This window comes from Ceratotherium simum, chromosome 17, assembly GCF_057802395.1.
Source record: "Ceratotherium simum simum isolate JZ-2026a chromosome 17, ASM5780239v1, whole genome shotgun sequence".
Taxonomy (NCBI): Eukaryota; Metazoa; Chordata; class Mammalia; order Perissodactyla; family Rhinocerotidae; genus Ceratotherium; species Ceratotherium simum.
The window spans coordinates 19,724,638-19,751,812 of record NC_141916.1 but is presented as its reverse complement, the minus strand read 5'-3'; the positions used below and the strand labels follow the sequence as shown (position 1 = coordinate 19,751,812).

At 52.8% G+C, this 27,175-nt stretch overlaps 2 protein-coding genes across 5 annotated transcripts; both read right to left on the bottom strand.

The window, feature by feature from the left end:
* Positions 1-1,534: 1,534 nt before the first annotated feature.
* Positions 1,535-6,385, bottom strand: DHH (desert hedgehog signaling molecule). Its single transcript, XM_004428973.2, has 3 exons — positions 5,816-6,385; positions 2,871-3,132; positions 1,535-2,589 (listed from the first exon to the last, which is right to left on the bottom strand). Exons 1-3 carry the CDS (start codon positions 6,116-6,118, stop codon positions 1,964-1,966), a joined length of 1,191 nt encoding a protein of 396 aa, XP_004429030.1. The 5' UTR covers positions 6,119-6,385; the 3' UTR covers positions 1,535-1,963.
* A 1,751-nt stretch (positions 6,386-8,136) lies between these two features.
* Positions 8,137-20,852, bottom strand: LMBR1L (limb development membrane protein 1 like). 4 transcript variants are annotated; one of them, XM_087442459.1, is made up of 17 exons: positions 20,499-20,852; positions 17,831-17,915; positions 16,721-16,754; positions 15,548-15,687; positions 15,281-15,384; positions 14,457-14,583; positions 13,579-13,647; positions 13,152-13,345; positions 12,959-13,031; positions 12,784-12,867; positions 12,611-12,687; positions 11,985-12,062; positions 11,762-11,835; positions 11,440-11,530; positions 11,275-11,341; positions 8,930-9,091; positions 8,137-8,727 (listed from the first exon to the last, which is right to left on the bottom strand). In XM_087442459.1, the coding sequence occupies exons 1-17, from the start codon at positions 20,568-20,570 to the stop codon at positions 8,660-8,662; spliced, it is 1,599 nt and encodes a 532-aa protein (XP_087298585.1). In that variant the 5' UTR covers positions 20,571-20,852; the 3' UTR covers positions 8,137-8,659. The 4 variants fall into 4 exon arrangements, with proteins under 4 accessions (XP_087298585.1, XP_004429032.1, XP_014641900.1 ...); XM_004428975.3 differs by lacking the exon at positions 13,152-13,345 and adding an exon at positions 13,379-13,443 and having other exon boundaries at positions 20,499-20,848; XM_014786414.2 differs by lacking the exons at positions 13,152-13,345; positions 17,831-17,915; positions 20,499-20,852 and adding exons at positions 13,379-13,443; positions 17,376-17,806.
* Positions 20,853-27,175: the final 6,323 nt, after the last annotated feature.

The following is a 27,175-nucleotide window of genomic DNA, read 5'->3' as shown; positions in this document are numbered from 1 at the left end:
AAGGTCCACAGGTTGGAATGTGTTTCTGAGATCCGGAAAGGGGGAGGGAGTGGCAACAGGCACCAGGTGAAGATTGAGGGAAATGGTGGGTGGAAGGACACTAAAGGTAAACTTAGCCCGCTTCCAAATGTTGCCTTTATCAAGCACTACCTGGAACACTAAGTATGCTTCACCTCCAGATACTGAACTCAAGGGTCACAAGGGTGAAGGAGATGAGGGGGCAACTTGGATTCTCGAGGAAGTCTGGACTATGACAGGCTACAACTATACCTCCAGCTTCCAGGAGCCACAGGGATGCAAAAGTGCAGTTTGGAAAGGCTTTCCCAACAAGAGGCAAGTGGCTCCTCGCCAGCCCCTGACACCTGTGGCTCAGCCCTGGCAGCTTAACAAGCTCCACCATCTCTCAAACCTCCTGGGAGAAGGCTCCTTTGCACAGATCCAGTCCACCCATCAGTGTAGTAATATATAGTTCTCTTCCCCTTGGTCTGGAAGGAAATGGATCCTGAAGGCCACCAGAGGGCGGTGTATAGCACGGACCCTGCACTGGGAAAGCACAGCTGCTACAGGGAAGGGCGGGCTCCTGGTGGTACCACCAACTCCCACGATGCCCCAGGCCCTAGACACTCCCCTTCCAGTGCAGTCCAACTTCCTCAGAGCTTCCATTCCTACCTCAGCAGCACCTGCCTGCCTGGATTCCTGGTGTCTGCTGTGTTGGAACCCAAAGGTTCCAGAAACACCCAGGCCAGGGAAGCAGGATCAGCAATAATGGAAGAGGGGAGAAGGGGAGGTAGAGGAAACCAGTAGAAACAACAACCAGGACTGGTGATCAGAAAGGGGCTCTGGTTGTACTTCCTATATGCCCTTGCTTGGAGAGCCTATTTTCCCCCCATATACCAGGGCTGAAGCAGGTCTCTGTGAGCAGCCCTTCGGGAGGGATAGGTTCCAGCCCTGTCTGAGTTCTTTCTATTGACCAAGAGTGTGTGGGGACTATCAGTTATGAATTAGCTAGAGATTCCCACTGGTCATCAGTGGGTCCAGTGACATCCCAGAAAAAAAACATCAGCCCCATCCAGACCCTGACACAAGGGTAGGATGGGGGCTAGGCTGATTCATGGCCTTGAGGACGGGATCAGGACTGCAGGCTAACAGTCAAGGGGCCAGAATTCTTTGAGTTCAGTACCCACAATGGCCTGAGCCCCCGTTGGAGCCCCTCTGAAGAGAGAAAAAATGCACAAGGGCCCTCTAGCTCGTTGAACCACCCTGGCCCCTCCAACAGTCGGTATTGCAACCGCGTGGGCAGAATGCTGGTCCTCTCTGGGTGGGAGAAGGGACTAGGAGCCTAGAAAAGGGTACGACTCTTTTGGTCTCTGTTGCTGATAGATTGGGATGCCTCCTCTGAGGGGAGGAAGAAGAGCAGGAAGACCTGCTGGGGAAGGAGAGAGGAGTCGGAAGTAAGCTATTGACGGGGTTGGTCCCCTTCCTCCCCTCTTCCGGAGCTGAATCACCCTCTGAATAGAGATACTTTCCAATAAGCTCCTGGAAGCCTTCCCTTTATTAGCCCACCTGTGGGAATGTCAGACGTCAGATTGGCTGGCTGTGTCAGACAGTGTTAACTCCAAGCCCCAGCCCCTCAATCTTGCCAGGCTGGGCAAGCAGATCATTATATTACAATTTATAAATAGAAAATAAAATAAAATAATCAGGTGGGGCTGAGGCACTGGGGAAGAAGAGGCGAAATAGTCCGTGTCAAGGGGTACTCACCATCAATCCCACCTACCTAGGACCTGGGATCATCGCTTCTCAGTTAGAGGTTGCCCCTAAACCAGGCAGTCCCCTATCACCTCCGTTTTTCTCCCCATTCCTCCCTCCCTCCCAATCAGCATCGGTTGCTGCCCATATCCCCAGATCTCAGCCCGCACGCCCCGTTTCGGCGAGCGCCTCGAGGTTTCTATGCCTGGAGTGCTCAGCCCAGCAGCTCCTCCGCCAAGCGATAGAGGAACCGAGAGTACCAATGCATGCCAGTCGGCTGGACGGCCCCGCCGGGAAGCAGCGCGCCCAGCGCGTGCAGCAGGCGCAAAGGAGCAAATGCGCGGTGCGCCCACTGGTGACTTTCCAGAACCGCGTAGCAAGAGGCCAGGACGTCGTTGACCAGCAGCGTCCCGTGCGCTGTGAGCGGCGCGAACACCCCCACCGCTTCCTCCCGCGCCACGCGAGCCACACGCGCCGGCCGAAGCGCGTCCCCGCCAGGCGCCAGCACCGAGTCCCCAGCGCGCAGCCGACGCGCGAACACCGGTGCAAAATCGCCTGGCGCCGGTGCCGGCCCTCGAGCGGCGAACACCAGGTGCCAGGGCGTGAGCAACAGCTTGCGCGGGGGCCGCTCGGTCTCCACAGCCACGAAAGAAGCCCGGCGCTGCAAGTCCCGGTCCAGGAAGAGCAGCACCGGCGTAGGCACCACCCGGCCTGCCGCGTCTGCCGCCAGCACCCAGTCCCCGCGATGCAGTTCCCTCAGCCCCTTCCGCTCGCCGCTCCGCAGGCGCACTGTGGCATTTCCCGGAAAGCAGCCGCCTGCCCTGACCGCCAGTGAGTTATCTGCAAGGGAACAAGCACAGAGAGGCTTGAATCAGGACCAGTGGTTCTAGAACGTTGATACAGATTCTCAAAGATGTGGGTCAAGCCCAGCGCAGACCTCACCAGTCCCGGGACAACATGCACATGTCCCATGGATCTGGCCCCAACCTGGGCAGAAATGGAAGGGTGGATTACAACACTAACGCCCACTTGGTCTCCCCTAGGGTCGCAACAGGGCAGTGCAGCCTGTTTCCCGGAGAGAGCCCCTGTGGGCGGACCTCACCACCCACCCCCTACTGTACCGGCTTTGACCGACACGTGGACGTGGTTGCGGGACTCGTAGTAGACCCAGTCGAAGCCGGCTTCCACTGCCAGGCGCGCCAGCAACCCATACTTATTGCGGTCTCGGTCGGACGTGGTGATGTCCAGGGCACGGCCTTCGTAGTGGAGTGAGTCCTGAGCGTGGTGGCCGTCCTCATCCCAGCCTTCGGTCACCCGCAGGCGCACTCCGGGCCACATGTTCATCACGGCAATGGCCAGCGCGTTCACCCGCTCCTTACAACGCTGGTGGGGAATAAGGGAGTCAGTCTTCCCACTACCACTACCACCACCATGGGGGCAAAAGGCACCTGGACGGGAAGGGTCAATTCCTGTTTTCCCGGCCCCCCTCCACTCCCTCCCAGCTTTTGAGTGTCCTGGGGAAGTAAGAATCTGAATAGGTGTAGCCGCCAATCTGCACTCCCTTTCCAGAGCGTCGTTGGAGAACTATAGGGTCACCTCTGAGATTGAGAGGGGGCGTCTATACCTAGCTCTTTTCCACTTTTAATGCCTGCCCCTCACCCCTACTCGTTCTGGGACCTCGGCTTAACCTGGGAGAGGGCAAGAGTTGAGAGGGCGGGTGGAAGCTTGGTCCGGGAGGGGTTGAGCAGCCTAGCTCCCCGAGAGGAGCCCCTGTTTGAGCCTGGCCCCCGCCCCAAACCCCGGCTGCCTCCCTCTGCCTGATTCATCTTTTGTTTCGTTGCCTTCCCTGGCACCGGGCATCGCTTCCTTCCTTCCTTCCTCCTCCTCCTTTTGGCCCCTCGCATTAACCCCTTCGTGGTGCGAGTGCCCCCCACAGAGGTGCCCAAGCGGAGCCGTGAGGGATCAAGGCTGCTGGAAAAAGGGCTGGGGTGGCGGGGGCTGCGCGAAGTACAATGGCCATTCTCCGGGATGACTTAACCGAGCGAGAATCCCGGGCCGAGGCCGGGGACGCGCCGGGAGAAGCGGACTCAGCAGCTCCATCCACAAAGGCGCTTTTCAGCCGCCCCGGCGCAGAAAGAGGAAAGGGCAGAAAGCCGCGCCCCCCATCCCTGCTCCGGCCTGCCGGGTCCCCTCCCCCAGCGTGGCCAGCCTTCCCAGTTCCTGCTAAGGTTCTGCCACCCTTGAGAGACCCCATCTCTCCCGCTCTGTTCCAGATGCAGTCCAGAAAGGCGTGGGAGAAGCACCTGAGAATAACGGGAGCTACCCTTGTGCGGATCTGGGGGGCCCCCTGCAGGGTGGGAGTGGAGAGGAGAAAAAGAAGCACCGGCTGGAAGCATGCACCCGGGGGAGTGAGACCAAGGTTATCTGGCCGCTCCAGTCTGGGAGCCGGAGACCTTGGCGCGCACCATAGCACGGACACGGTGGGAGGAGGCGCAGAGAGGGCAGCTTCCTTTTCTTCTCCCCCCTCCAACCTCTCACCTCGGACTTGGTTTTCTCCTAACTGCCAGAGGGTCACTTTCCCCCTACCCTTCTTCCGAGTCTTCTACACCTCCGCAGGGTTGGGGGGGGGGGCAGGAAAAGTGGTAACTCCTTCCAATTTTTTGTCGTTTTGTCCCCTAAGGAGGCCCTGAGGCCTTGACCTGCGGGGGCAGCAGCCCCGTGCAGAGCCAACTCAATGGAGGCCTTTTGCAGCCAGGGTGTGGGAGGTAAGTAGGGAGAGGGGGTTCCCAGGCCTGTCAGAGCCCTTCCTGGGCCTGTCTCTTGTTTTGCCCCCTCTGCTGAAGGTGGCAGCCAGAGGAGAGGGCTACCATATTCCATGACTAAGGAGGGAAGGAGGATCCCCTTCCCAATGTCTGGGTAGGAGGAAAGCTTCAGGGCAGGAGCAAGAAGGAATTCTTTCTCCCCTGGACAGGTTTTCCTAACAAAGTAACCTGGAAAACTATGGAAATTAATCAGAGGAAATCCGTACCCCTCCCTCTCCCCCCACCTCCCCACTCCATACACAATTAGGTGGTGTAATGGAAAGTGTATAGGACTTAGAATCAGGAGTCCTGAATTCTAGTCCCAGCCATGCCACTAATTAGTTTTAAGACTTTGATTAAATCACTTTTCCTCCTGGGACCAGCTCTCAATGTAAAATGGGGGAGGGGGGGGTGGAAGAATGTGACTTCCAAGTTTCCTTCCAGTTCTGGTATTTGAGATCACTGGCCAGAGGTGGTCCTTCTCTTCCAAGGCATTGCTCACCTCATCCTAGGTTGATTAGGTTCTAGTCTGCAGCAGATGCTCAATACATGGTAGTTGAATTCATTTGAATTGTTTACTTCCAAGGAAAGTCCCTGAGCTAAGCTGAGCTTGAGGGATGCAGGACCCCTTTGATTCTCAGGTGGGCCCATCTCTTCTTCCCATTGGGGACTGTTCTTCACCCCAAGATAGTCATTTAGATTCTAGAATAGCCTTGCCCTGGTTCTAGGACACCTCCCCCATGCCAAAGACAATTCCTGCTCAGCCCCTCCTCATGTAGATAGCCTGATGACCTGACACTTGGCCACCCCTTTGCCAGCCCCCTTCAGTCTCTTAGGCCCACAGAGCTTTTCCACAGGGCTCCTACCCTCAGGTCAGGAGCCAGGCTAAGGGTAGAGCTTTCTCTCTGCTGCCTAGCCAGCTCCTGGCCCCCAGCTCACCCCAGCCCTTCCTGCCTGGCTCGGTAGCTGACCCCCGGTCCACGCCTCAGCCATTTCCCGTCTCGCCTGCCGCCATCCTCCTTTCCCCGCCCTCACTGTCTCTCCCAGCTTCACTCTCACTAGTCCCTCCTCCCCCTCCCCATCCCAGCCTCTCCCTGTTGGGATCCCTCCTGATCATTCAGTCCAGCCAGCAGGTTTTTTGTTGGGGCCAAGGTCTTTGAGACTAAGGTCTCTATAGATGAAGCCCAGCTCACCCTCACGGGCTGCTATAGAAGAGCAGAGGAGTTGGCAGTGCCCTGACCCAGGTGGGGAGAGGCCCTTCTTACCTCTGTCATCAAGCGGTCTGCTCCACTGTTCTCCTCATCCTTGAAGATGATGTCGGGGTTGTAGTTGGGCACCAGGTCCCGGAAGCGCTCGGAGCCCCTTGCCACCCTCCCTTCAGCTGGCCCACTGGCGCCCAGGGTCCGCTCAGGCACGCTGGGGACAAATTGCTTGTAGAGCAGCGGTACCAGCTGCTTGCGCACGTAGCGGCGCCGGCCAACCGGCCCCCGGCCCGGCCCGCAGCTCTGGGCCGGCAGCACCAGAAGTGCCAAGCAGCACAGGGGCACCAGACTGGCCGGCAGCGCCATGGATGCAGCGGACTCGGGCCAAAAGGGAACGTTCTTGTCCTCACCAGCTCGCCCGTCAGTTGGGCATTTCCCCAGGCACCAGAGACCGCAGCAGGCAAAGCTGCCCCCAGAGTGCCCTAGAGCTCTTGTGGCTCTGCGCACCTGGCTGCCGCTAGCTCTGCCTACATGCCCCCAGGGGGTCTGAAACCTGCTACTGACGGGCCATCATAGCAGGGAAGGGGGGTCGTGGGTGAGTGCCAGCCCAGCTTGGCTCTGCTGCCTGGCTCCGGCGCTGCCAGAACGCCCAGGCTCCGCCTTAAGTGGCCCCTGGCCCCGCCCCCCGCCCTTCTCCCAGGACTGTCCCGCCCCCTCCCACCGGGGCGGGGGCTCCAGCCGGTCACTGCTGGTCCATTTCGCGACTGAAGTGTGTCCCATCCTGGAAACCAGGCAGGCACCTGCCTAGGAAATTCTAGTAGCTTTACAGTTGAGGGCTGCCTGGATAAAGCATCCTTTTATCTCCAAGCCTAAGCTTGGCACCAAACCACCCTCCTCTGCTACTTGATTTGCATCTTTTGCTCTCCCAAAGCCTACCCTGGCAGGCCATGGGCTCTGCTATCATCCAGGAGGTATGGGTTCCAGTTTCTGCCCAAGCCCTTTGGGCATATAACCAACCAGAGCCTCCCTTCTCTGTGGTCCTCCCGAAACCTCCTCTGGTTCCATCTTTCCTCATCAGCAGTAACCAGGACTGGAAAGGATGGGTACCAGAGGACCATTTTCCCTGGTAGCTTTGCAGCCTTCTGCTGGGGGCTTCCCCAGAATCAGGAACAGAGCTTCGCAGTTATATCCTGGTTTAGGACTACAAACTTTTGTCCCCTCTCTTGTCCTGCCAAACACCCAACAGCTGCTTCTTTTCAAATGAGTAACTTGTCAATTGGAAGCTGCTGGAGGGCAATGGGTATCTAAAGTCATAGTCTCTAACAGGCTAATGACCACTTCCCTTGACCTTCCATCTAGGGACCTCTCTAGCCTTCTCCCTCTCTGGACCACCTGGGGCTCTGCCTCTGGCCACTCAGGTCTCATCTCTGAGGCTTTGAGCCCGCAACACTTCATCCACCAATCTACTATCATTTAGAAATCACTTTCTCTAAGAAGCCTTCGCTGATGTCCTGACACTACCCACCTCTGTATTTCCTTGAGAACCAGTAATTAACTGCTATCCATTGTGGTATGATATTAGAATTATCTGTCACTCTTACTAGACAAAGCAATTCTTAAGCACAAACTTGTTTATCATGTATCCCCATGGCTAACTAAGTGCCTGGCCTATAGTAGCGTGCTCAGCAAGTATTTGTGGCATCTACACTTTTTTTGTATTCCATACTCACCCCTCACTCAGCTCCATGGTTAGCACTCACAGCAACTTTGTGCATATTAGAAAAAAGCACCACTTCCTCAAGACACCTGACTGCCATTTGCAAGAAAATACTCATAGTAACTACACATACAGTGACTATGAGGTGAATGGTGCCCCAGAAGTTGTACAATGAACGACCGCATGATGGTGAGCAAAAACTTTGCTCCTACCCCCAACAGCAGCAGGGCTTGCATAGCATTCAAGGCCCCGAGAGCCTCTGGAAAGGTGGAGTAAGGTTCTTCTCTGAGCTAGGAATCACAAAACCTTTTCAGGAAGCCACTTCTTCTACTCTACATCCAATAGTCAAGTCAGGGAGGAGTATGTGTATGGGGGAGGTTATCCCATTCCTACACTCATGCCCACCTGCCCCTAAGAACCAAGGCACAGAACAAGGCCGTGGGCACAAGGAAGAGTCAGGGGACCAGCCAGCTTTATACAAGGCTAAGGGAGGAGGAGATTCCCACTGCCTAATTGTATGGCCTGACACCAGACCCAAGTCCCCAAAGGACACTAAGAATGCAGATGGAGGGGAAGGGAAAGGATGGTGGGCAGGACCCCTCTGTTTCTCTCATTGGTAGACTGAGGACTGGTGGGAGCAAGGCTGTCCAAATAGACACAAAGACCCTTTAAAAAACCAAAGCAAACCTGGGATCAACTTTATTGCTGACAGTTGTAGCCTCTTTCTCCCTATGCCCTCATCTCTCCGATAGTCCAAAACCTCTCCAGGATAGCACAGTGCTTAGGTTTTGCTGGGCCAGAGGCAAAGGAGACAATCTGCCTCCCAAGTCTGCCCCCAGCTCAGTCCCTCCCCTGCCCCCACCACACCCTATTGCACATCAAATCATGTAAACATGGCTACGGGCATGGCCCAGAACAGCAGTGAGGCAGACTGATGTGTAAACGGATTTGGGACCAGGAGCCAGACCCAGTCACGCAGCCCCACCTCATGCTGGGGCCCACGGTTAAATCTGGAAAAGCGGGGGGGCCTGGTCCCAAACTCTGGCTCAGATTATGCGACAGTGCAGACTGCTCAGCTCCCCTCTGCTACCCACCCTCTCAGATTCCAGGTCCTGATGTCCACCCACCCCTCCAGGCCTGCGCAGCAGATGGCAGTGTCCAGTTTTCTCCCTCCCACCCCCAGCTGGAGGTCACTGGTGTTGGGTCTTCCTAGATGCCCGGGGGAAACCGGAGACAGGCAATGGCAGTCTGTCCAGCCCTGGAGAAGAGGAGGGGGAGGGCAGTCAAAAGTGGGGCATAGGTCCAGGCTTCAGGGATAAGATAACCAAGCCAAGTAGGGGTAGATGAGGTATGTTACAAACAAAGCAGAGAGCCTGCCATCTCCCCTGCTGGGATGACCACTGTTGCAGAGGGCTCCACCTCACAACCACCCACCAGCCTGCACCCCCACTCCCTCTCACCAAAGGCCCGGATCAGCTCTGCCCGCACAGCTGCAGTGAAGGTCTTCACCAGACAAAGAGTGGTGAGGCCCGCGAAGGCTGCATTGTAGAGGAACACGATGTAGAAATTGCCCAGCCAGTTGAAACGGCCAAAGTCACCCAGCAGGTCAAAGCGAGTGAGCCCTGAAGTACAAAAGCCAGGATGGGAGGTGGGCTTCCCAGCCCCTCCCTTGCCTTTCTGCTGCCTCCTGGTGGCCACATCTCAACACTGCAACTGATAGGTTGGCCTGGCCTATGCATTAATTATTCCTACCTCCCAAACTCTGTCTCAGGGGCAGTTTAGTCCTATTGAAGAAAAGCGTCAGCAGCTAGGCTTGCTTCAATTTCCCTTCCAGATTTTGGCATCATCTCCAATGGAGCCCCGCCTCCGGCTCCAGGTGCCCCGAGGAGCTCCCTGGGCCTACCACTTGTTCCTGGATCAGGAACCTACAAGCTGGTCACAAGTGTTTTTTAGTAGACAGAGCAGCGTGGAGGCTAAGAGCTCAGACTCTGAGCTGCTCTGGTTCATATCTGAACTCCATCCCTCACTAACTGTGGCAAATTCTTTCAACATCTGTGCCTCAGTTTCCTCAATTATAAAGTAAAGATAATAATGGGACTGTGAGAATTAAATAAGACAAGACACATAAAGCACTATATGAGGGGACACTATTCTAACACTTACTGAGCCCTTAATAATAATATTTTCATCATAAATGAAAATTCTGGGGCCCTCCCCCACTCTAAAACAAAATACTCCTACCTGCATCCAACCTAAAGGAACTAACCGATGGGCCCACAGGTCTAATTTCCCACTAAATGTCCAGGGGGTAAATACAAGTGGTCTAGTGGAGACAGCATGAACTTGAGAACCAAAGAGAACTGATGTAAATCCTAAATCATTTATAATATATGGATGATGGTGTGTGGAGGGGCGGGTACCTATGCCACTCCCATACTACTTTGGGGTAAACTAATTACATTTTTGAACATTTTTCTCAGGTAATTCTAGATCGTACCTCTAAAAATGGAAGAAGGCCCGAGTGTATTATTTGATACCCCAGTGTGTGGGAAAAGCACCGGGCTGGGGCTCAGGAGACAAGGGTTCCAGCCTGACTTGGCCTTGCCTCAAACTATCTGTATAATCCTGAGTAAATCAATTGGCTTCTCTGTGTTTTTTGTGTGTGTGTGAGGAAGATTAGCCCTGAGCTAACATCTCTTGCCAATCCTCCTCTTTTTGCTGAGGAAGATTGGCTCTGGGCTAACATCCGTGCCCATCTTCCCCTACTTTATCTGTGGGATGCCTGCCACAGCATGGCTTGATAAGCAGTGCATAGGTACGCGCTCGGGATCCGAACTTGCAAACCCTGGGCCGCCGAAGCAGAGCACACGAACTTAACTGCTACGCCACCGGGCCGGTCCTGGCTTCTGTTTTTTATCTTTAAAACGAGAATGTTTGGGGCTCGTGGTGTAGCGGTTAAGTGCATGCGCTCCGCTGCTGGTGGCCTAGGTTCAGATCCCGGGTGTGCACAGATGCACTGCTTGTCAGGCCATGTGTGGTGGCGTCCCATATAATGTAGAGGAAGATGGGCACCGATGTTAGCCCAGGGCCAGACTTTTTTTTTTTTTTTTTTTTGGTGAGGAAGATCAGCCCCGAGCTAACATCCATGCTAATCCTCCTCTTTTTGCTGAGGAAGACCAGCTCTGAGCTAACATCTATTGCCAATCCTCCTTTTTTTCCCCCAAAGCCCCAGTACATAGTTGTATGTCACAGTTGCACATCCCTCCAGTTGCTGTATGTGGGATGCGGCCTCAGCATGGCCAGAGAAGCAGTGCGTCGGTGCACGCCCGGGATCTGAACCCGGGCCGCCAGCAGCGGAGCACGTGCACTTAACCGCTAAGTCATGGGGCCGGCCCAGGGCCAGTCTTTCTCAGCAAAAAGAGGAGGATTGGCATGGATGTTAGCTTAGAGCTGATCTTCCTCACAAAAATAAAATAAAATAAAATAAAATGAGAATGTTTATTAGATGATCCACCCCAAAGGAAGATTTGGGGAAAAGTGGTGCTTCTCCACCAAAACATGGATGTAAATGGGGGAGGCTGTGGGAGGCAGCAGATTGAAAAAGTATGAGCTTTGAAGCAACACTACTCTGAAGCTCAGCATAGGCAATTTACAGAGCCTCAGTTTCTCCATCTGTATAATGGGGATAATACCTCCTTATAGGTTTGTTGTGGGAATTAGAGAGAGCATAGATATATAAAGTACCTGCTTAGCACCAGTAGGTACTCAAAAAAAGCCAATTCCCTTACCTCCTTTTGCTACTTACCCAGGGTTCGAGAGAAGACAGGAAGTGCTGAGCTCAGGACCAGGAGGCAGACACAGTTCCCAATTATCTGGGTGAGAGTAAGGAAAGGGGAGATGAGGGTAGGAGCTCCAGCACCTAGTACACATGCATGTCCCCGGGAGGCTTCCTCTACTCCCACCCATCTACCTGTGTCATGGCTGTGTCGTGCCATCTGGGCCAGAGGCCCCGGAAGAGTGGAGAGCTGTAGAATCCCACGACGGAGGAGACCATCAGGTAACTGCCACTGGGTTAGGGAAGAAGTGGCCTGCTCCCAAGGATTAATGCCTCATCCCAAAGGGAACAGACCACTCCCCCAGCCCTCCTTTCAAATCAAGTCTTTTCCTGCTTTCTGAATCCCAGTTGGTGAAGACTTGCCCCCCTCCCCATCACTCCCACTGCAGCTCTGCCCAGAGTCCCAGATGAGACAGATTTGGCAAACAGAGGCAATGATGGATTTCCAGAAGGATACAAGATGAGTACAACCTGAATGACAGCACCAAAGGAGCCCAGCTTGGAGAAGGAGACCTGGCCCAGGGAGGTACCCTGAGAGATGGAGAGGTGTCACTGTGGAGCACTCCCCACCATCAGCACCACCCAGCACCCAACCTTCCCTCTGACTTCAGCTTCTGCCCCCTCACCCAAGTCTTTCCTAGGCCCTACCCAAAAGATATGGTGGGAGGACAGCCCAGCACCTGCATGCCCCGGGGCATGGCAGCCTCATCGATGAGCAGCTCCAGGATGTTGATGGCCACAACGAGCACAGACAGGCCCTGTGTGAGACAAGGTCACGGACTCCCACTCCTGCCCCAGCCCACAGCTGTCTCCAGAGTTGAATGTTAAGAGCAGACACTTTGGTCCAACATTTTCAGCTTCCAATCAGCTACGTGGGACATCCTCAAGGCTGTTGCTAGCAACAGAGCACCTTTGAGGGTATTATAAGATGCACCCTCCCAGGTGGAAGGACTGCAAAAAGGCTGAACAGAAAAATGTATCTCTTCCTCCAGACCGAGAAGATTTATTCCCAAGTCCAGGACATGGTAAATGCAGAGATGGACTGGATTTCAACCTTATTTTCACCCCATAGCAAACCTGCATAGCTACTCACTGGCCTTGTGTGGCCTTGGGCAAACTCCTTAACTTCTCTGTTCCTTCATCTACAAAATGGGGATTGATGTGCTCAGCACAGGGCAGGACACAAAGTACGCACTCAGTGAGAGGCAGCTACTATTATTGATGATAACCAGGTCCTTGTATCTCCTCCCTCTTCCCTGAGAAAGCCTAAAGTACTTAAGGGTCTACTTGAGGCTGGAATACCTACCGTCAGCACCAGCAAGAACAGCATGGCCAGGGGGTAGCCCAGGTTCCGCTGCCAGGCGGAAGCCTTCTGCCGCTTCTCTGTACCGGGATGGGAAGCTGTTAGCAAGGGTCTAGAACGAGGGGCTATTCCCCTTGGGGAAATCCAGGTATCCTAATCCCTACCAACCCACATACCCAGCAGGACCCTCTGTGTCTGCAGAGCCAGGACCTGTCTGTGCAGCAGCTCCATGTCCAAAGGCAGCCAGCAGGAGGTGGGATCTGAGGGGAGAGAGGATGGTGCTGCCCCCAAGTCCTGCAGCCCCTGCACAAACCATGCCCACCATCCCAGCTGGGAAGAAGGGCAACTCACTGCAAATCCTGCGGGTCAAGGCTGCCTCCTCAAAGGCTGAGCAGTACAGCTGCTCCTCTAGGTCTTCCAGCAGCTGGGGGCAGGGGAAAGGGAGGGACTAACTGTCAGACGCTCCTGGATCCCAAGGGCCCCAGGAGAACCCTGCTCATCCCAGGGCTCCATAGTCCCATTCCTTCCCCTAACCCTCATTCACCACGTTGTGGCCAGCAACTTTATCCAGTCCCTCCCAACTGCCTTGTGCTCTGCTTTGCATGTCTGGTGACCAGCCCCAGATGATGGGGGTGAAGGATACAGGAGCCAACGAAGGCTGTGGCCCTCTGCAAGGCGTGCACCACACAACCGTAGGATTGCTTCGTTGTATGGCTCCAGCTTTGCAGGAAACTCGCCCTGCAGGATCAAAGGGCAAGGAGCACTACATACCCGGGGCTTGACCAGCAGCTTCCCAGTGACCGAGAACATGCGGGCAAGACCTAGTGGAGTACACACTGTGGGGACAGGAGCCAGTCACCTACCAGCCAGTCTCGCCACCACTTCTCCTACCCACCCCTCCATTCCCTCTCCTTCCACCCTGGTCACTCTGGCCAAGGACCTCACCCATTTCCTCGGACCTGAACACTCACCTAGGAGCAGCAGGACCCCGAGGAAGGAGATGCAGGAGTAGAGGTAGGGGAGGTAGTACTCCCAGAAGTCTAAGGGTAAAAAAAAGACTTATAGGGGCCGGCCCGGTGGCACATGCAGTTAAGTGCGCGCGCTCTGCTGCAGCGGCCTGGGGTTCACCGGCTCGGATCCCGGGCGCTCACCGCCGCACGGCTTGTCAGGCCATGCTGTGGCGGCATTCCATATAAAGTGGAGGAAGATGGGCATGGATATTGGCCCAGGGCCGGTCTTCCTCAGCAAAAAAGAGGAGGATTGGCAAATGTTAGCTAAGGGCCAATCTTCCTCACAAAAAAAAAAAAAAGACTTATATCAGCTCGTCCCCCTCTTCCTGCTTACTGAGGGCTGACAGGCCTCAGAGACTAGGCAAGGATACTCCACAGAAGCCTACAGGGATTAGGCAAGTAATGCAAATGAGGAAAGCTGGCCCTCGTCAGTGGAAGAGGGAGTGGCAGGGACTATAACAAACTGGAGAGCCTATCGAAAGACCTATCGAAAGGGTACAACCGCCACTTGGCCTCAGTCACCAGGGACTAACGTGGCCACAGCCTCAACATTGTTAAGCAAGGCCAGAAATGTGGATATTAATGTAAAACCTCCCAATTTTAACATGTCAGCAACTGACTCAAATACATACATTTTAATCATTGTATGGGCCCCACGGAACGTTTCTGCAGGTTGGATTTGGCCTGAAGTCCACCAGTTTGAAACTTCAGTCTAAGGGAGAGGGTCCCAACCTTCTCCACCTTAGAGGGATACAGTTGTTCCAGGCAGGGGGACATCAGCCAACCGAAGACTGACATCACCCTCGACTGGAGGGTGAGGAGGAAGCTGGCCCTCTCACCATAGAGTGATTCCCTGCTGGCCTTGTTGTTGTCCACAATGGCTGATGCCACCCACACCATGCCCAGCACCAGCAGAGTGAGGAGCATCAACATCACCACTGTCTCGTAGACCCGGCCCAGGACACCCTACAGGAGGAGGCAAGAGGTGAGGGTGGAGAGGGGTCAACATCAGGGCAGTGAGGGGAAGGAAGGAGACATCAGAGAAGGCAGCCTGCCTGGGGGAACTAGAGAGGTCTGGATTCAGGCGACAGGGGAGGGCTTTTCCCTCTTATTCTACTAAGTCACTTTGTCCTCCTACCCCACAATCTGGCGCCATTCCCTATACTGGATAGTCTTCATTTGCAACCCCCTCCCCAGATTCAGTCCCCATCCTGCTCTGGGAGGCTGATCCCCGGGGTCTGCATCACACAAGCTCCTTGCCCTCTGGTTTCCTGTTCAGCTTGCCCAATGGGAAGGATGAGCAGGACAGTGGAAGGTAGGAGGAGAGAGGGGTCAGGGTATTTTTCCTGTGTTTCCTCCCACCTTTGGTACCGTGGTTTTGGCAGTGGCTGCGACACTAAGACAACAGCTCCTCTGTTTAGTGGCTGCACCTCCCCAGCTTCAACTATCAGTGGGTTCCAGTAACGATTTCTTCCCTTTGCTCCCAGGGGCCTAGGAGTGGTAATGACTTCCTGCTGTTACTACCGCCTCAAACTCCTTGTTGGTCCCCTTAACTCTGACTATACCTCTGCAAATAGTATCTTCATTAAAATCTCTTCAGTTGAAGCATTTGAGTGGAAAAATCTGTTTTCTGCCTGGATTGATTGACACATCCCCCACTCACCTTTCTGGAGCCAGCAAAGCCCTCAGACTCAGTGAAGAAGTACGCAAAGGGCATGAGGAAGATGAGGGATAAGTTGGAAAATAGAAAAACGAGGTTCCAGAGGCCTAGCGCAAAAAAGAAAAAGCAGAGGTGGTCAGTAAGGGGACTGACCATGTGGTAGGGGAAGGGGAGAGATGGGGTGACATATGACAGATCAGCCCAAGGCTGTGTCAGCTTGACCTGTCTGCTCCCTATCCCCTCCCCAAGCTGCAATCAGGAGCCACGCACCATGGATGAGGGAGCCATTGAGCCACTGGATGTAGTAGTTCCGAGGCAGTGAGAGCAGCACCTCATTGCTGATGATGGAGAAGGGCAGGAGCAGGACAGCACCCAGGGCGACCGCCAGAGTAAAGGTGCACAGCTCAAGCCTGGGCAGAGAAGGGGACAGTGCCCTTGCTCAGCTCAGACACTCACTACCCTGTGCCCAAGAAGCCCCATTCGTCCCCACGGGCACCTGTGGCTTTAGCAGTGACAGACCTAGGGAACGAGCAGTCCAGCTGGGGCTCTACTCACTGCCCCCACCCCCCACCCACCCTAGCCCTTACCTCAAGGGAAGCCTGGGCACGTGGGATGGGCACACCTCAGGCATTCATGGGAACCTGGTCACCTGCCATGTCACTTGCCCAGACTGTCCCCAGGAATGTGGTCTTCCTGCACATGCCTGTAGGTTGTGCCAGGCATAAAGCCAAGCTAAGGGGCCTGGCTTCTCTTCTCTGCCCAGGGATGTAGATTTCTGAGCCTGCCTTCTTCAGCCCAGATAAGAGCAGGGTCACCCCACATGGCTATAGCCTGCATGAAGGCACTAGGGCAAAGGGGAAAAGGGAGCTGAAACTCAGCTTCATAGCCAAGGCCTGTGCCTTGGGCTGCAACAGCTGAGAGGACGGGACATTTTGATACAGGTGGTCCATCAAGCGGGAAGGGTTGCCTTCGTCTAGTCTGTTGACCCAGAGGGGTCATCTCTATATTTTTCTCTATACACGCTAGTGAATAATAGCAGCCTGAAGTAAGGGCCATCTTCTCAGAACCAAGCATGTCTCGCTCTCAAAAGTTCCACCCTCCCCATCCCCTGCTCTGTTTCCATCAGTCTGCATCCTGCCCTAATCCCTCCCCAATGGCTACCGCGAAATGAAGCCAAGCTGGAGCCATTTCTGGTGACTCAGGTCCCAGCCAGCAGTTCCTGGCCACAAGGCTCCCAGAAGCTCCTGGCCTAACCAGGGAGACAGGAACAGCAGCTTCTCCAAGCTTCCCCAGGGTGAGGTAAAGCCGGAAGAAGCCAGAAATGAGGTGGAAGCAGAAACTCTCTCTTCACTGTGTGACACCCGACTCTCCCTTCAGTTCCAGGGGCCTCATTAGATCCCAGCTTCTAAAGGCTTAAGCAGGTGCTTAAGCAGTGACACTTACGCAATCTTGTTGACTGTGGCATCTTCATCATCCACTACAAGAGACAGAGGCACGGGGAAGAGGCAGGACATCAGTGGGCAGCTCTGCGAGCCATCTGTTTTGTAGTGTGCCCTCCTGCCCCCCTCTCTGCCCCCTGAAAGAAGAGCCTGGGCCCACAGAGGCAGAGCTGGAGAGGAGGCTCTAGGAGAGCTCACACTATGAACCCCACAACCTATTCTCTGGCCAAAGTGTCAGCTTAAAGATCAGTGGTCCCAGGTTGAAAGAGTATAGGCCAGAAGTTCCCCTACTTCCCGCCCTCCCCACAATCTCTCCTGTCACAGGTTCCTCTTTATAAGCTGAAATTACAACAAACAACTGCTCTGTGAGGTTGGTTACATCAGTGGCTGGGTGCAACGAAGGGAAATGAGGGGAGACAGAGAGGTTCACAGAGAAAGTCCCCAGGGGAATCACACTGAGGAGCAGTGGTCTTCTTGGGTGGGGCTTGTGAAGCCATCTGGAGGGAAAGACAGGCTAGGGCCAGGACAGGATGATCTAGACAGGCTGGGGCCAGGAACTGGGGCAGGTGTGTCCCCTCACAACCACACAACACCTACAGGAAGGAAAGCTCCAATCTGAGCACACTTAGGCCCTCTATAAAGATAAAGGCCACCTGTACCAGGCCCTGGGGCCCCGGTGGTTAGGGAGGTCTCTGGTCCTGCGTGTGTAGCAGTAGGAGAGGAGATGGCAGAGCTTGTGCCCGTGATAAAATGCACCCTGCAGTTGCTCACTTTAGGTTCACAGAGGGCTTTCACATTAACCATCTCATTTGGTCCACACATGATAATGGACTGAGTAGAGATTATTAGGCCCATTTGTAGAGGATGAAACTGAGGATCAGAAGAGTTACATGACGAGCCCGGTGGCTTTATTAGTTGTGGACACTTCCATCTAGAATTTCCACTAGACCACCGTGTCCCTGCCAGTGCAGGTAAGGAGGAAGAGGAGGCAAGGCTCCAGAACAGCCACCTCTCCTTTCCCAGCAGGCACCACAGGTCCATTCTCCTGAGGCTGGCCCCATGGCAACGGGAACAGTGGCAGAGGGAAGGCAGGAGGGAGGGAAGTCACAGGTACCTGTGGTGAACTCAGCGGGCTTCTTGAAGCGGGTCAGGGCGATGTGGCAGAGGATGTAGAGTATCGCAAACAGAAGTGTTGAGATCTGTGGCAGAGTGTGAGCTGGGATGAGAAGCTCTAATCCCCAGCACATTCCACAGCCCCAATGGCCTCTCTGTTAATTCCATGGGGTCGCTTCCCCAAAACAAGCCTCCATACTCCCAGGGGTTCCATCTTTCTCCCTGGTACTTCCTTTCAGTCAGGGCCTCAGGGGCCTCTAAGAAGCACCAGACAGGGGCTGTCCCATGCACCTGGGGAAACAGCACCATGTCTAATCCTATGGGGGTTTTTCCCGGGAGAAAACGGCTTCAGCCAAACCCTGGCTGGTAACTGGTCAAAGAAAACTCCTAGAGATGCACACACACCCGAAACAGGCCAAGGAACTAGAGGGAATTTATTCCTGGCACATTTTTGGAAAGGGAAGCAGGTTTGAGGGGAAGAGGAGGATGTCTGCATGGTCCTGGCACTCCACTCTTCCACCCCCACTGCCACTTTGACTCAAGCTCCAGGAGAGAATAAGTAGGAATCATGTTTCTATACCAAGTCAGAACTTCTACTCTGTGTTTATTCAGGGACCCTAAAAAATCAGGTCTGCTCTGGCCCAAACCAGAGCCTTATTTAGTCCCCTGCCCCTAAGAGTAGGCCTTAGTTGGGACCCAACATCTACAAATTTCTAGAGCTGGCATCAGCCCCTTTAAAGGCTGTCAATCCCTGGTCCCTACCTCAAGTGACTTCTAACTCCAGGGCCAGGCCTCTCAGGGCCTGTCCAGTGCCCCTGGGTGATTGGCCCTCCAGTCGACAGTTATGGTAGGACTTGGCCAGATTACTCTGCACATGCATGCATCCCTACCCTACCCCAAGTAAGCTGCTATTGCCCAGGGGAGGAGCCACTGGTCAGCTTAGCTCCACAATCAGGGCCAGAGAGTCTTGAGAAGAGATGTTATTGCATTTGAAGTAGGCCAAGAGGCAGGACTGGTCTCGTGGGCCCTCCAGTCCCCAAGAGGAGCTGACCCTATAGGGAATCTGCATACAACTATCTATACAAGGAGAGAAGGAGTTATAGAGACCCCAGGAGAGCCATGGGTCTAGGACAAAGTTATAGCTTTTGACATCAGGGAAGCAGAGTAGAATGAGCCACTGAGATTGTAACTGCAGGATTTTTACAGCCTAGAGCTCTGCCCTGAGCTTGCGTAATAGCCAGGAAGGCGGGAGGGCTCAAAAGGTCAGGCTGGAGTTCCACGCAGTTCCAGCAGAGGCTAAGTCATTCTCTAGAGCAGGGCATGGGAGCCAGGTGGGGGAGGCACCAGAAGTCTTCAGGCTGCCCTTGGCCAGCACTGATGTCCACAGCTAATGGGACTAAAGGATGGGGGAGACATCCAGGAGGCTGTTTCTCTGTCCAAGGTCTCATCCCTCCCTGTTCTCTAGGAATGTGGGCATCTGGCCCTACACTGTCTCAAGGCCTGGGCGTGCCTCCACTATATGCCCAACCGCACCATGTGGGACTATCCACTAAGGAACACACAACGAAGGCTTCCTGAGAGCAGATCTGGAGTTCCACACATGGACTGCTATGCTCTCTCTTTTCAGTCCTCATAGATGAGGACAGATCTAGTTATGTCAGGCTCACTTCACCCCTCCTCCAGTCTGAGGCTGCCCAGAGCGGTTTAGAGCCTGAGAAAAATGAAGGATGACCCCATCAGTGGATGCCTCCCACTCAGTAACACTTCTTTTCTTCCAAACCTTTCTCTTTTCCTTTCCACTTAGTATTTGGGGGTGAGGGCTACCCTGGGGAGCTCTGGGGAAAGGAGACAAGAGGAGAAAGGAGAGAGATGAAAGTTCAAAGCAGGCCTGAGGAAGATGCGCCCGTCAGCTCCACTGGGTGACCCTGGCCCAGAAGTGAAGAGTTCATTGCTGTATGGCAGGTTCAGTGCTGCTCTAGGTGGCAGTGAGGGAGTTAGGTAGGCAGCCAGGTGCCCTCTGGAGCACTGGAGGGAAGGCTCACAGGGGAAACTCCTGAATGGCTGGGACGCTAGGAACCTCGGCTTGCAGGGTTTCTAACAAACACCAATGGGGGGAGGTTGTAGGGGGATTAGAGGGGGAAACCTTACTTCTCCATTTCTACACAGTAGAGTCCATCCCAGCAAGAGTCCTTTCTTCCAACATGGGATACCCACCAAAGTCCCTCCATTCGTCACCCCTTCGTCAAACATCAGCTGGGTTTGAGGGGTAAATGCAAATAAGCCCTCCCCCAATCGAACCCATCCCTCTCGGAGTATCCGACTAAGATCGGCAGACTCACCAGACAGACGCACGAGAACTCACGCCCAGAACACCGGCAGGGTGGGGGACGGGGGGAGGGCGGGGGGAGGGCCGTGTGCGGGGGAGGAACGGAAACCGACCGGCTTTGTTTATCGCGCAGCTACCCAGCTGATCCGGACCTGGCGTTGGCCTGCCGGGGCACCGATCTTTCTGTCGGGCTGGGGCCCCTTTTCGCTCGCTCCAGGTCCGAGCAGGGTCTGACGGCGCTCTGAGCCCAGGCGGTCGCAGTCCGACCGAACTTGTCCCTCTCTCGCGACGCCTGGGCTTCTCCCCCCAGGTCCTACCCTTCCCGCCCGGGTCCCGCACTCACAATACACTCGCGGACCCTCTCGTGGAATAGCTGCTCACGCACGGATAGCACCTCGTAGTCAGCTGCTTCCATACTCTGCTCAGCATGACTGAGGCGGGGGTGTCTCCGGGCCCGGGGAGGACGAGCGGGGATGAAGCCACCGCCGCCAAGCACCCGGACCCAGCCAAAGAGTCTCTCCTCGCCGTCTGCGACCGAAACTCGGGGTAATATGGGGCTCAGATTCAGTCGTCGGACGCTCCTCCCTTAAAGGGGCAGGCACCAGCTCGCCTCGTTTTAAAGGGCCCGGCCCCCCGCTGCTCCCTCCCCTTTAAGGTCGGGCCTCAGTCACGTTTCAACGCAAACACCCGCCACCAGGCTCTTAACGAGGAAGCGCGGGTCCAGGTTCTATAACACTGGAGACGGAGTAACGACACAAGGGATGGGCGGGATCCTTCCAGAGAGCGGGACTTATTGGCTCTTAGAGAGCTGCCGCTCATCGCTAGACGAACGCTGATAGGCTCGCCCCGTGGAAGGAGGCGGGATCTTTGGGGCCTACTGGCGCTCAGTCTAAAACTAAGCAACTGTCTCCGTCACCTCCTGTTGTCGGCAAGCGACGATTCCTGCATTTTAGTAGCAACCAAGATTTTAGTTTGACGGTGGTTAAATGAACCACTTGGACCAGGCCAGCCAGGCAGGTTGTGAGAGCACCATGGGGGTTCTGAAAGGTACCACTGCCCAGTAACCCAAGGCCCGTAGCAGCGTTTTCTGAAAGTGTGTTTATGTTGGAGTGGGGGCCCCTCGCCGCCAGGAGTTTTCATTGTCACTTTTGTGGGAGGTCTAGTGTGTGCTAGAGCAAATACTAAAAACAACTGCATAGAGAACTACAGAAATAGCCTTCTGAAATTTTGTAAGGAAATGCCCTCGGGATCATTACTGAGTGGAGCAGAGTCAAACAGGAGGTGACCACCTACTATATGCCACTCACATTATAGACTATCTCATTTTAACCTTGTGATACAACCCTTCAGAGGAAGGTGTTGTGATTAGCATTTTAGAGATTAGAAAATGGTGAGAAGTTGTCACGTGCCCAAGGTCGCACAGTTAAGGGAAGCAGGTTACCTTCCTGTGAACTTGATATGTGTCTGCGCTGTTTGGGAAGTCCCACCTTCGTGGAGTTGAATTCTTCCTCTAAATTGGAGGGAGCAGGACAGAGCAAATCAAAAGAAGGGCTGATGGGGCCGGCCCAGTGGCGTAGTGGTTAAGTTTGCACGCTCAGCTTTGGCAGCCCAGGGTTTGCTGGTTTGGACCCCGGGCAGGGACTTATGCACTGCTTATCAAGCCATGCTGTGGCGGTGTCCCACATATAAAGTAGAGGAAAATGGGCACGGATGTTAGCCCAGGACCAATCTTCCTCAGCAAAAAGAGGAGGATTGGCAGCAGATGTTACCTCAGGGCTAATTTTCCTCACCAAAAAAAAAAAGAAGGGCTGAGTTTTGCAAAGCCCCCCACTGAGGAATAAGAGCCCAATTCTAAGGGCCTAAACTGAGTCCAGTTACTATCTGAGCAAGAATCAGGGGGCAGAATTAACAACTGTATTCTGTACCCTTATAACTTGTTGGGGCAAGTTATTTTTATGTCTTTTCTGTCTCCCCAATGATTTGCAATAGAACGTTGGGAAGTAAAAACATATATTTGTATACATACATACCTGTCTTTGGTGATATAGCAAGATAATGAGAGAACCTGAAGAGCTGATTTCCCTCTTAGCAACCAAGCTTGGAGTGAACAGGACCCCACTGAGGAGAGTGGGTAGAGACACTTACAAAAAGGAGAAGATGGCTGACTGGGTCCTTGGCTCAGCTGCAAGGAAGGGAAGAAGAGCACAAGGAGGTGGCTTGGGCCTATTGAGTGTGTTTTAGAAATAAACATGAATGGATCAAGGCCCTGCCCTGGAGGAGCTTACAGCTTGTCAGGGAGAAGTGGCCCTGGCGCTTAACTCTTCTCAGATCTTTATTTCAAGCCTGTGTGCTTTAATGATCTTATTAAAACTCAAATCAAATCTTGTCCCTGCTCAAAAACCCTCAAAAGCGATCCATTTGCACTTGAAAATTAACCTGCCTTGAAGTAAGCCTACAAGGCCTTCAGAGGTTGCAATATGGTGGCCTTTGGGCTGCATTAGACATGCTGTGTTTTGTTTGGCTCACAGTGTTTTTAACAAATTTGAACAAACATTTAAAAATCAGGAGATGACACCTTAAAAATTCGAACTTCTGTCTCTTAAATAGAACATCTGACAGAGCTGGGCAACAAGGACCTATGGCTCTGTAGATGGGGCAGGATGTGCTCAGTCTTCCATGGCCCCCATCACTCCGGTAAGCCCTTACACCTCACCAGTTTTTCCTTTACATTGTCAGCCCAGCTGTGCGTGTGAGTTTGTGACCTGTGAGCTAGCCCCTCTCTACTGCTTCAACTTGGCACCATCCTCACCCTAGCATTTGATCAGTTCCTGGTGAACCCTGCCAAGCTCTTTCCTTCGTCAGGACTCTGCACTTGCTGTTTCCTCTGCCTGGAAGAGCTCTCCCCTTCCCCTCCTTCTTCCCAACTCACTTTTGGCTGGCTCCAGTCTGCTTCAGGTTTGAGTTTAAATGCTACCTGCTCAGAGGAGTCTTCCCTCACTACCTTATCTAAAGCAACCCATTTTTGTCATATTATTTATTACAAGTTGCCATAATTTAATTTGTTTGCAATTGATTATTTGTCTCCCCCATATAGGTTCCTGAAGAGAAAGAATCATACTTGTCTTGAACACGGTTATTTCCTTAGCCCTTAGCTTGGCGCCTGATACATGTAGGCACTCAAATATTTGCAAATGTAGTGAGAAATATGGCAGGCATTGCTGATAATCAGAAGAGCTGGGTTCTGGCTCTAGCACTATCATTCTGGGCTATACTTGATCTCATTTGCAAAGCTGGAAGACCCTTCAAATTGCTTCCAAATCTATGAGTCTAATGTTCATGGTCCTTTGCCATTTACAAAGTGCTGTGACATCACCTGAGTCATGGACTATTACATCTGATTCTTACAACAACAGGTTAACATAGATCCTGCTTAGACACTTAGCGTCAGCCAGAATGTACAGATGTGTACAACTGAAGTGAACTTTAAAAGGCAAAATATCAATATATAAGTGGACTCAGAACTGCATAGTATAAGACAATGTTAACCTCAGAACAGGGAGAATGAATCTAGACGACTTCCTGGAGAAAGAAGTTTTGAGCCTGATTTATTTGCTCACAAAGTCCTCAAGCCCTTATTTACAAATCAGTTGGAAGCACAGTAACTTTCTTTCCAGTGCCTGTGTTTCAAATTGGTGAAAGCTGCTCTGTTTACTGAATCACCACTCAGAACACTATGCAAAAAGATACTGCACAACATCTTTTTAAACTTACCAAACCTCCCTTTGCCCAGATCCTATCTACTTTTAAGGCTCCACCCAAATAATGTCTTTTCTTTCATCCTTTCCTGAAGGGATTTCTACCTCCTCTAAATTCTCAAAGTAACATCCAGTTGTATAGTTCAGTGGGCAATGAACAATTATGCATATATGCACTGTCTGATAACATTCATTATCTTGAGCTGTTACTTAAATCTTTGGTATTGTTTAACTTTACCTCCATTTATGTCTTTTCTCTTTTCCCCTCCTCTTTGAGTGTTAGAAACCTGTATTTGGCTTCTAATTCACCCCTTTCCTTTTAACCTCAATGCTTAACCCAGGGCAGTTCTCACAGTAAACACTCAAACAATGTTTGTGGATTTTGACCTACCCAGGAGATTAATTCCTAGGAGGAAGGGAAGGGGCCCCCTTGACTGTGGAGGGTAAATTTCAATGTCTTCAAGCAACACAGAGAAGGAAACTAATCCAGACTGAGCCTCTACTCAGTGCTAAATATTAACAGAAACTTTACATAGATTAGTTTATTCAGTGTCACAAGGACCCTACAAAGTAGGCTTTATTATTTTTTTATAGAGGAGGAGTCAGTTCAAAGAGGTTAAATAACTTGTGCAAGGGTCTACAATAGTAAGTGGTGGAGCTGGGATTTGAAGTTGGCCTGACTCTGAAGCCTCCCTTTTTCCCAATATTCTGCTGTTGCCTCTTAATGGATATATCTCCCCGCTTCTGTATTCCTTTTATTACTATACTGCTTAGATAGTCAGTGTAATAGAAAGCTAAAACTTGAACTTCAATATCCTCAAGAGCCCTGGCACCCTCCACGTATATCTAAAGGACTCACTGTTCTGCTCCTTTCTGTGGGGCCACCTTTGAGCTTCCGAATGATGAAGACTCATTACTGAACAGCACCTTGAGGAGCAGACAGAAGACCAGGGGCACTCACTCCCAGAGGTGACTGGGACGGGAGAGGGGCAGAGAGGGAGATGAGGAAAAGTTGCCCTTTTCCTTAAACGAAGATTTCACAAACTTTCCATTCAGATTATGGGTTATTTTCATTTTCTCTTTGCTTACCTACATGTCCTAATTTTCCCACAGAAAACATAAGTACAGAAAAATTTCTGCTCAGAGTGGTTTTGTTCCCAAGACTTCGTGGGTCTTCAGGAAGAACTCCTCCAGCTCTGAGGTAAAAATACTACAGGCTGTGCTATGGACTGAATGTGTCCCCTCAAAATTCATATTTTAAAACCCTAGCCCCAGGGCCGGCCCCCTGGCTTGGTGGTTAAGTGCGTGTGCTCTGCTGCTGGCGGCCCGGGTTCAGATCCCTGGCGTGCACCGACGCACCGCTTCTCTGGCTGTGCTGGGGCCACGTCCCACATGCAGCAACTGGGGGGAGGTGCAACTATGACATACAGCTATGTGCTGGGGCTTTGGGGAAAAAAAAGGAGGAGGACTGGCAATAGATGTTAGCTCAGGGCTGACCTTCCTCAAAAAAAAAAAAAACAAAGAAACAAAAATAAAACCCTAGCCCCCAGTGTGACTGTATTAGGAGATGGGGCCTTTGGGAGGTAATTAGGTTTAGATGAGGTCATGAGGTATAGCCCCTATGATGGGGTTAATGTCCTTAATTTTATTTATTTATTTTTTCCCCCCAAAGCCCCAGTAGATAGTTGTATGTCATAGCTGCACATCCTTCTAGTTGCCGTATGTGGTATGCGGCCTCAGCATGGCCGGAGAAGCGGTACGTCAGTGTGTGCCCGGGATCCGAACCCGGGCCACCAGCAGCGGAGCGTGCGCACTTAACCGCTAAGCCACGGGGCTGGCCCAAGGGTTAATGTCCTTATAAGAAGAGGATAGGGCCGGCCCAGTGGCACAGTGGTTAAGTTTGGTGTGCTCCGCTTCAACGGCCCAGGGTTTGCAGGTTTGGATCCCAGGCGCAGACCTACACCACTCATCAAGCCATGCTGTGGCGGTGTCCCATATACAAAATAGAGGAAGATGGGCACAGATGTTAGCCAAGCGCCACTCTTCCTCAAGCAAAAAGAGGAAGGTTGGCAATAGGTGTTAGCTCAGGGCCAATCTTCCCTACCACAAAAAAAAAAAAGAGAGAGAGAGAAGAAGAAGAGATTAGAGCTTTCTTTCTCTCTGCCCTGTGAGGAGGCAGCAAGAAGGTGGCTGGTTGTCTGTAAGCCAGGAAGAGAGCTGTCACGGGACAGTGAATCTGCCAGCACCTAGCTGCTGGATTTCCCAGTCTCCAGAACTGTGAGGAATAAATGTTTGTTTAAGCCATCTCATCTATGGTATTTTGTTACGGCAACATGAACTAAGACAGGCTGTAAACCTTTTCCTTTTTCTCTGATGGAAATTGAACCAAGTCCTAGAAATAGACCAGCAACTTTGGAATTGCCCTCTTGTCTAGGGTACCAGGGAAGCCAGAAAACCAGAGGTTTCTTTTAGGCAAGACCTCCCTGGGTCTGAGAACTTGTTGTTGCTGACAGGGGTGGGGGAAAGGGTTTAAGAAACATGCTTTGGGAGATTCTGTTCCTTTTTCCCTACCTGTCTCTGACGTCCCCAAAAATATTTGAGAGAATAGTTGTAATGAGAGATTGGCTTGAGATAGAAAGAAAATTTGTGAAATCCCAGACTCTGGAAATGGAGAGGGATCTTATTTTTTTTTTTGTGAGGAAGATCAGCCCTGAGCTAACATCCTTGCCCATCTTCCTCTACTTTATATGAGATGCCGCCACAGCATGGCTTGCCAAGTGGTGCATTGGTGCATGCCCGGGATCTGAACCTGCGAACCCTGGGCCGCCGAAGCGGAGCGTGCACACTTAACTGCTTATGCCACCAAGCCGGCCCTGGAGAGGGATCTTAGAAGTCTTCAGTTCTACCTCTTTGTCCTTGACAACATGAATGGCATGGTGGTCCATTGTTGGTCCTAGCTAATTATTAGAAAGTGAGCTGCATTGTTCTTCCCCATGCTTTGCTGTGCCCTCTGGGGTTTTGAGGAATGAGTCTGACAGCAGCTCTTCATTGGGTTTCTCTTTTCTAATCTAAACATCCTCAGTTCTCCAAGTTGCTCTACTCAGGACCCCTTGCCACTCCACTCAGCCCTTGGAGGAAACTCTCTTGTCTGTCCATATAGTTCTTGAGGTGCCCAGAACTGAACAACAGTTTGCATAGTAGGATGACCAGTGAAGAGGATGGTGGGAACACTAACTTGCCTAGCTTTGCACACTGTTGTCTGGAT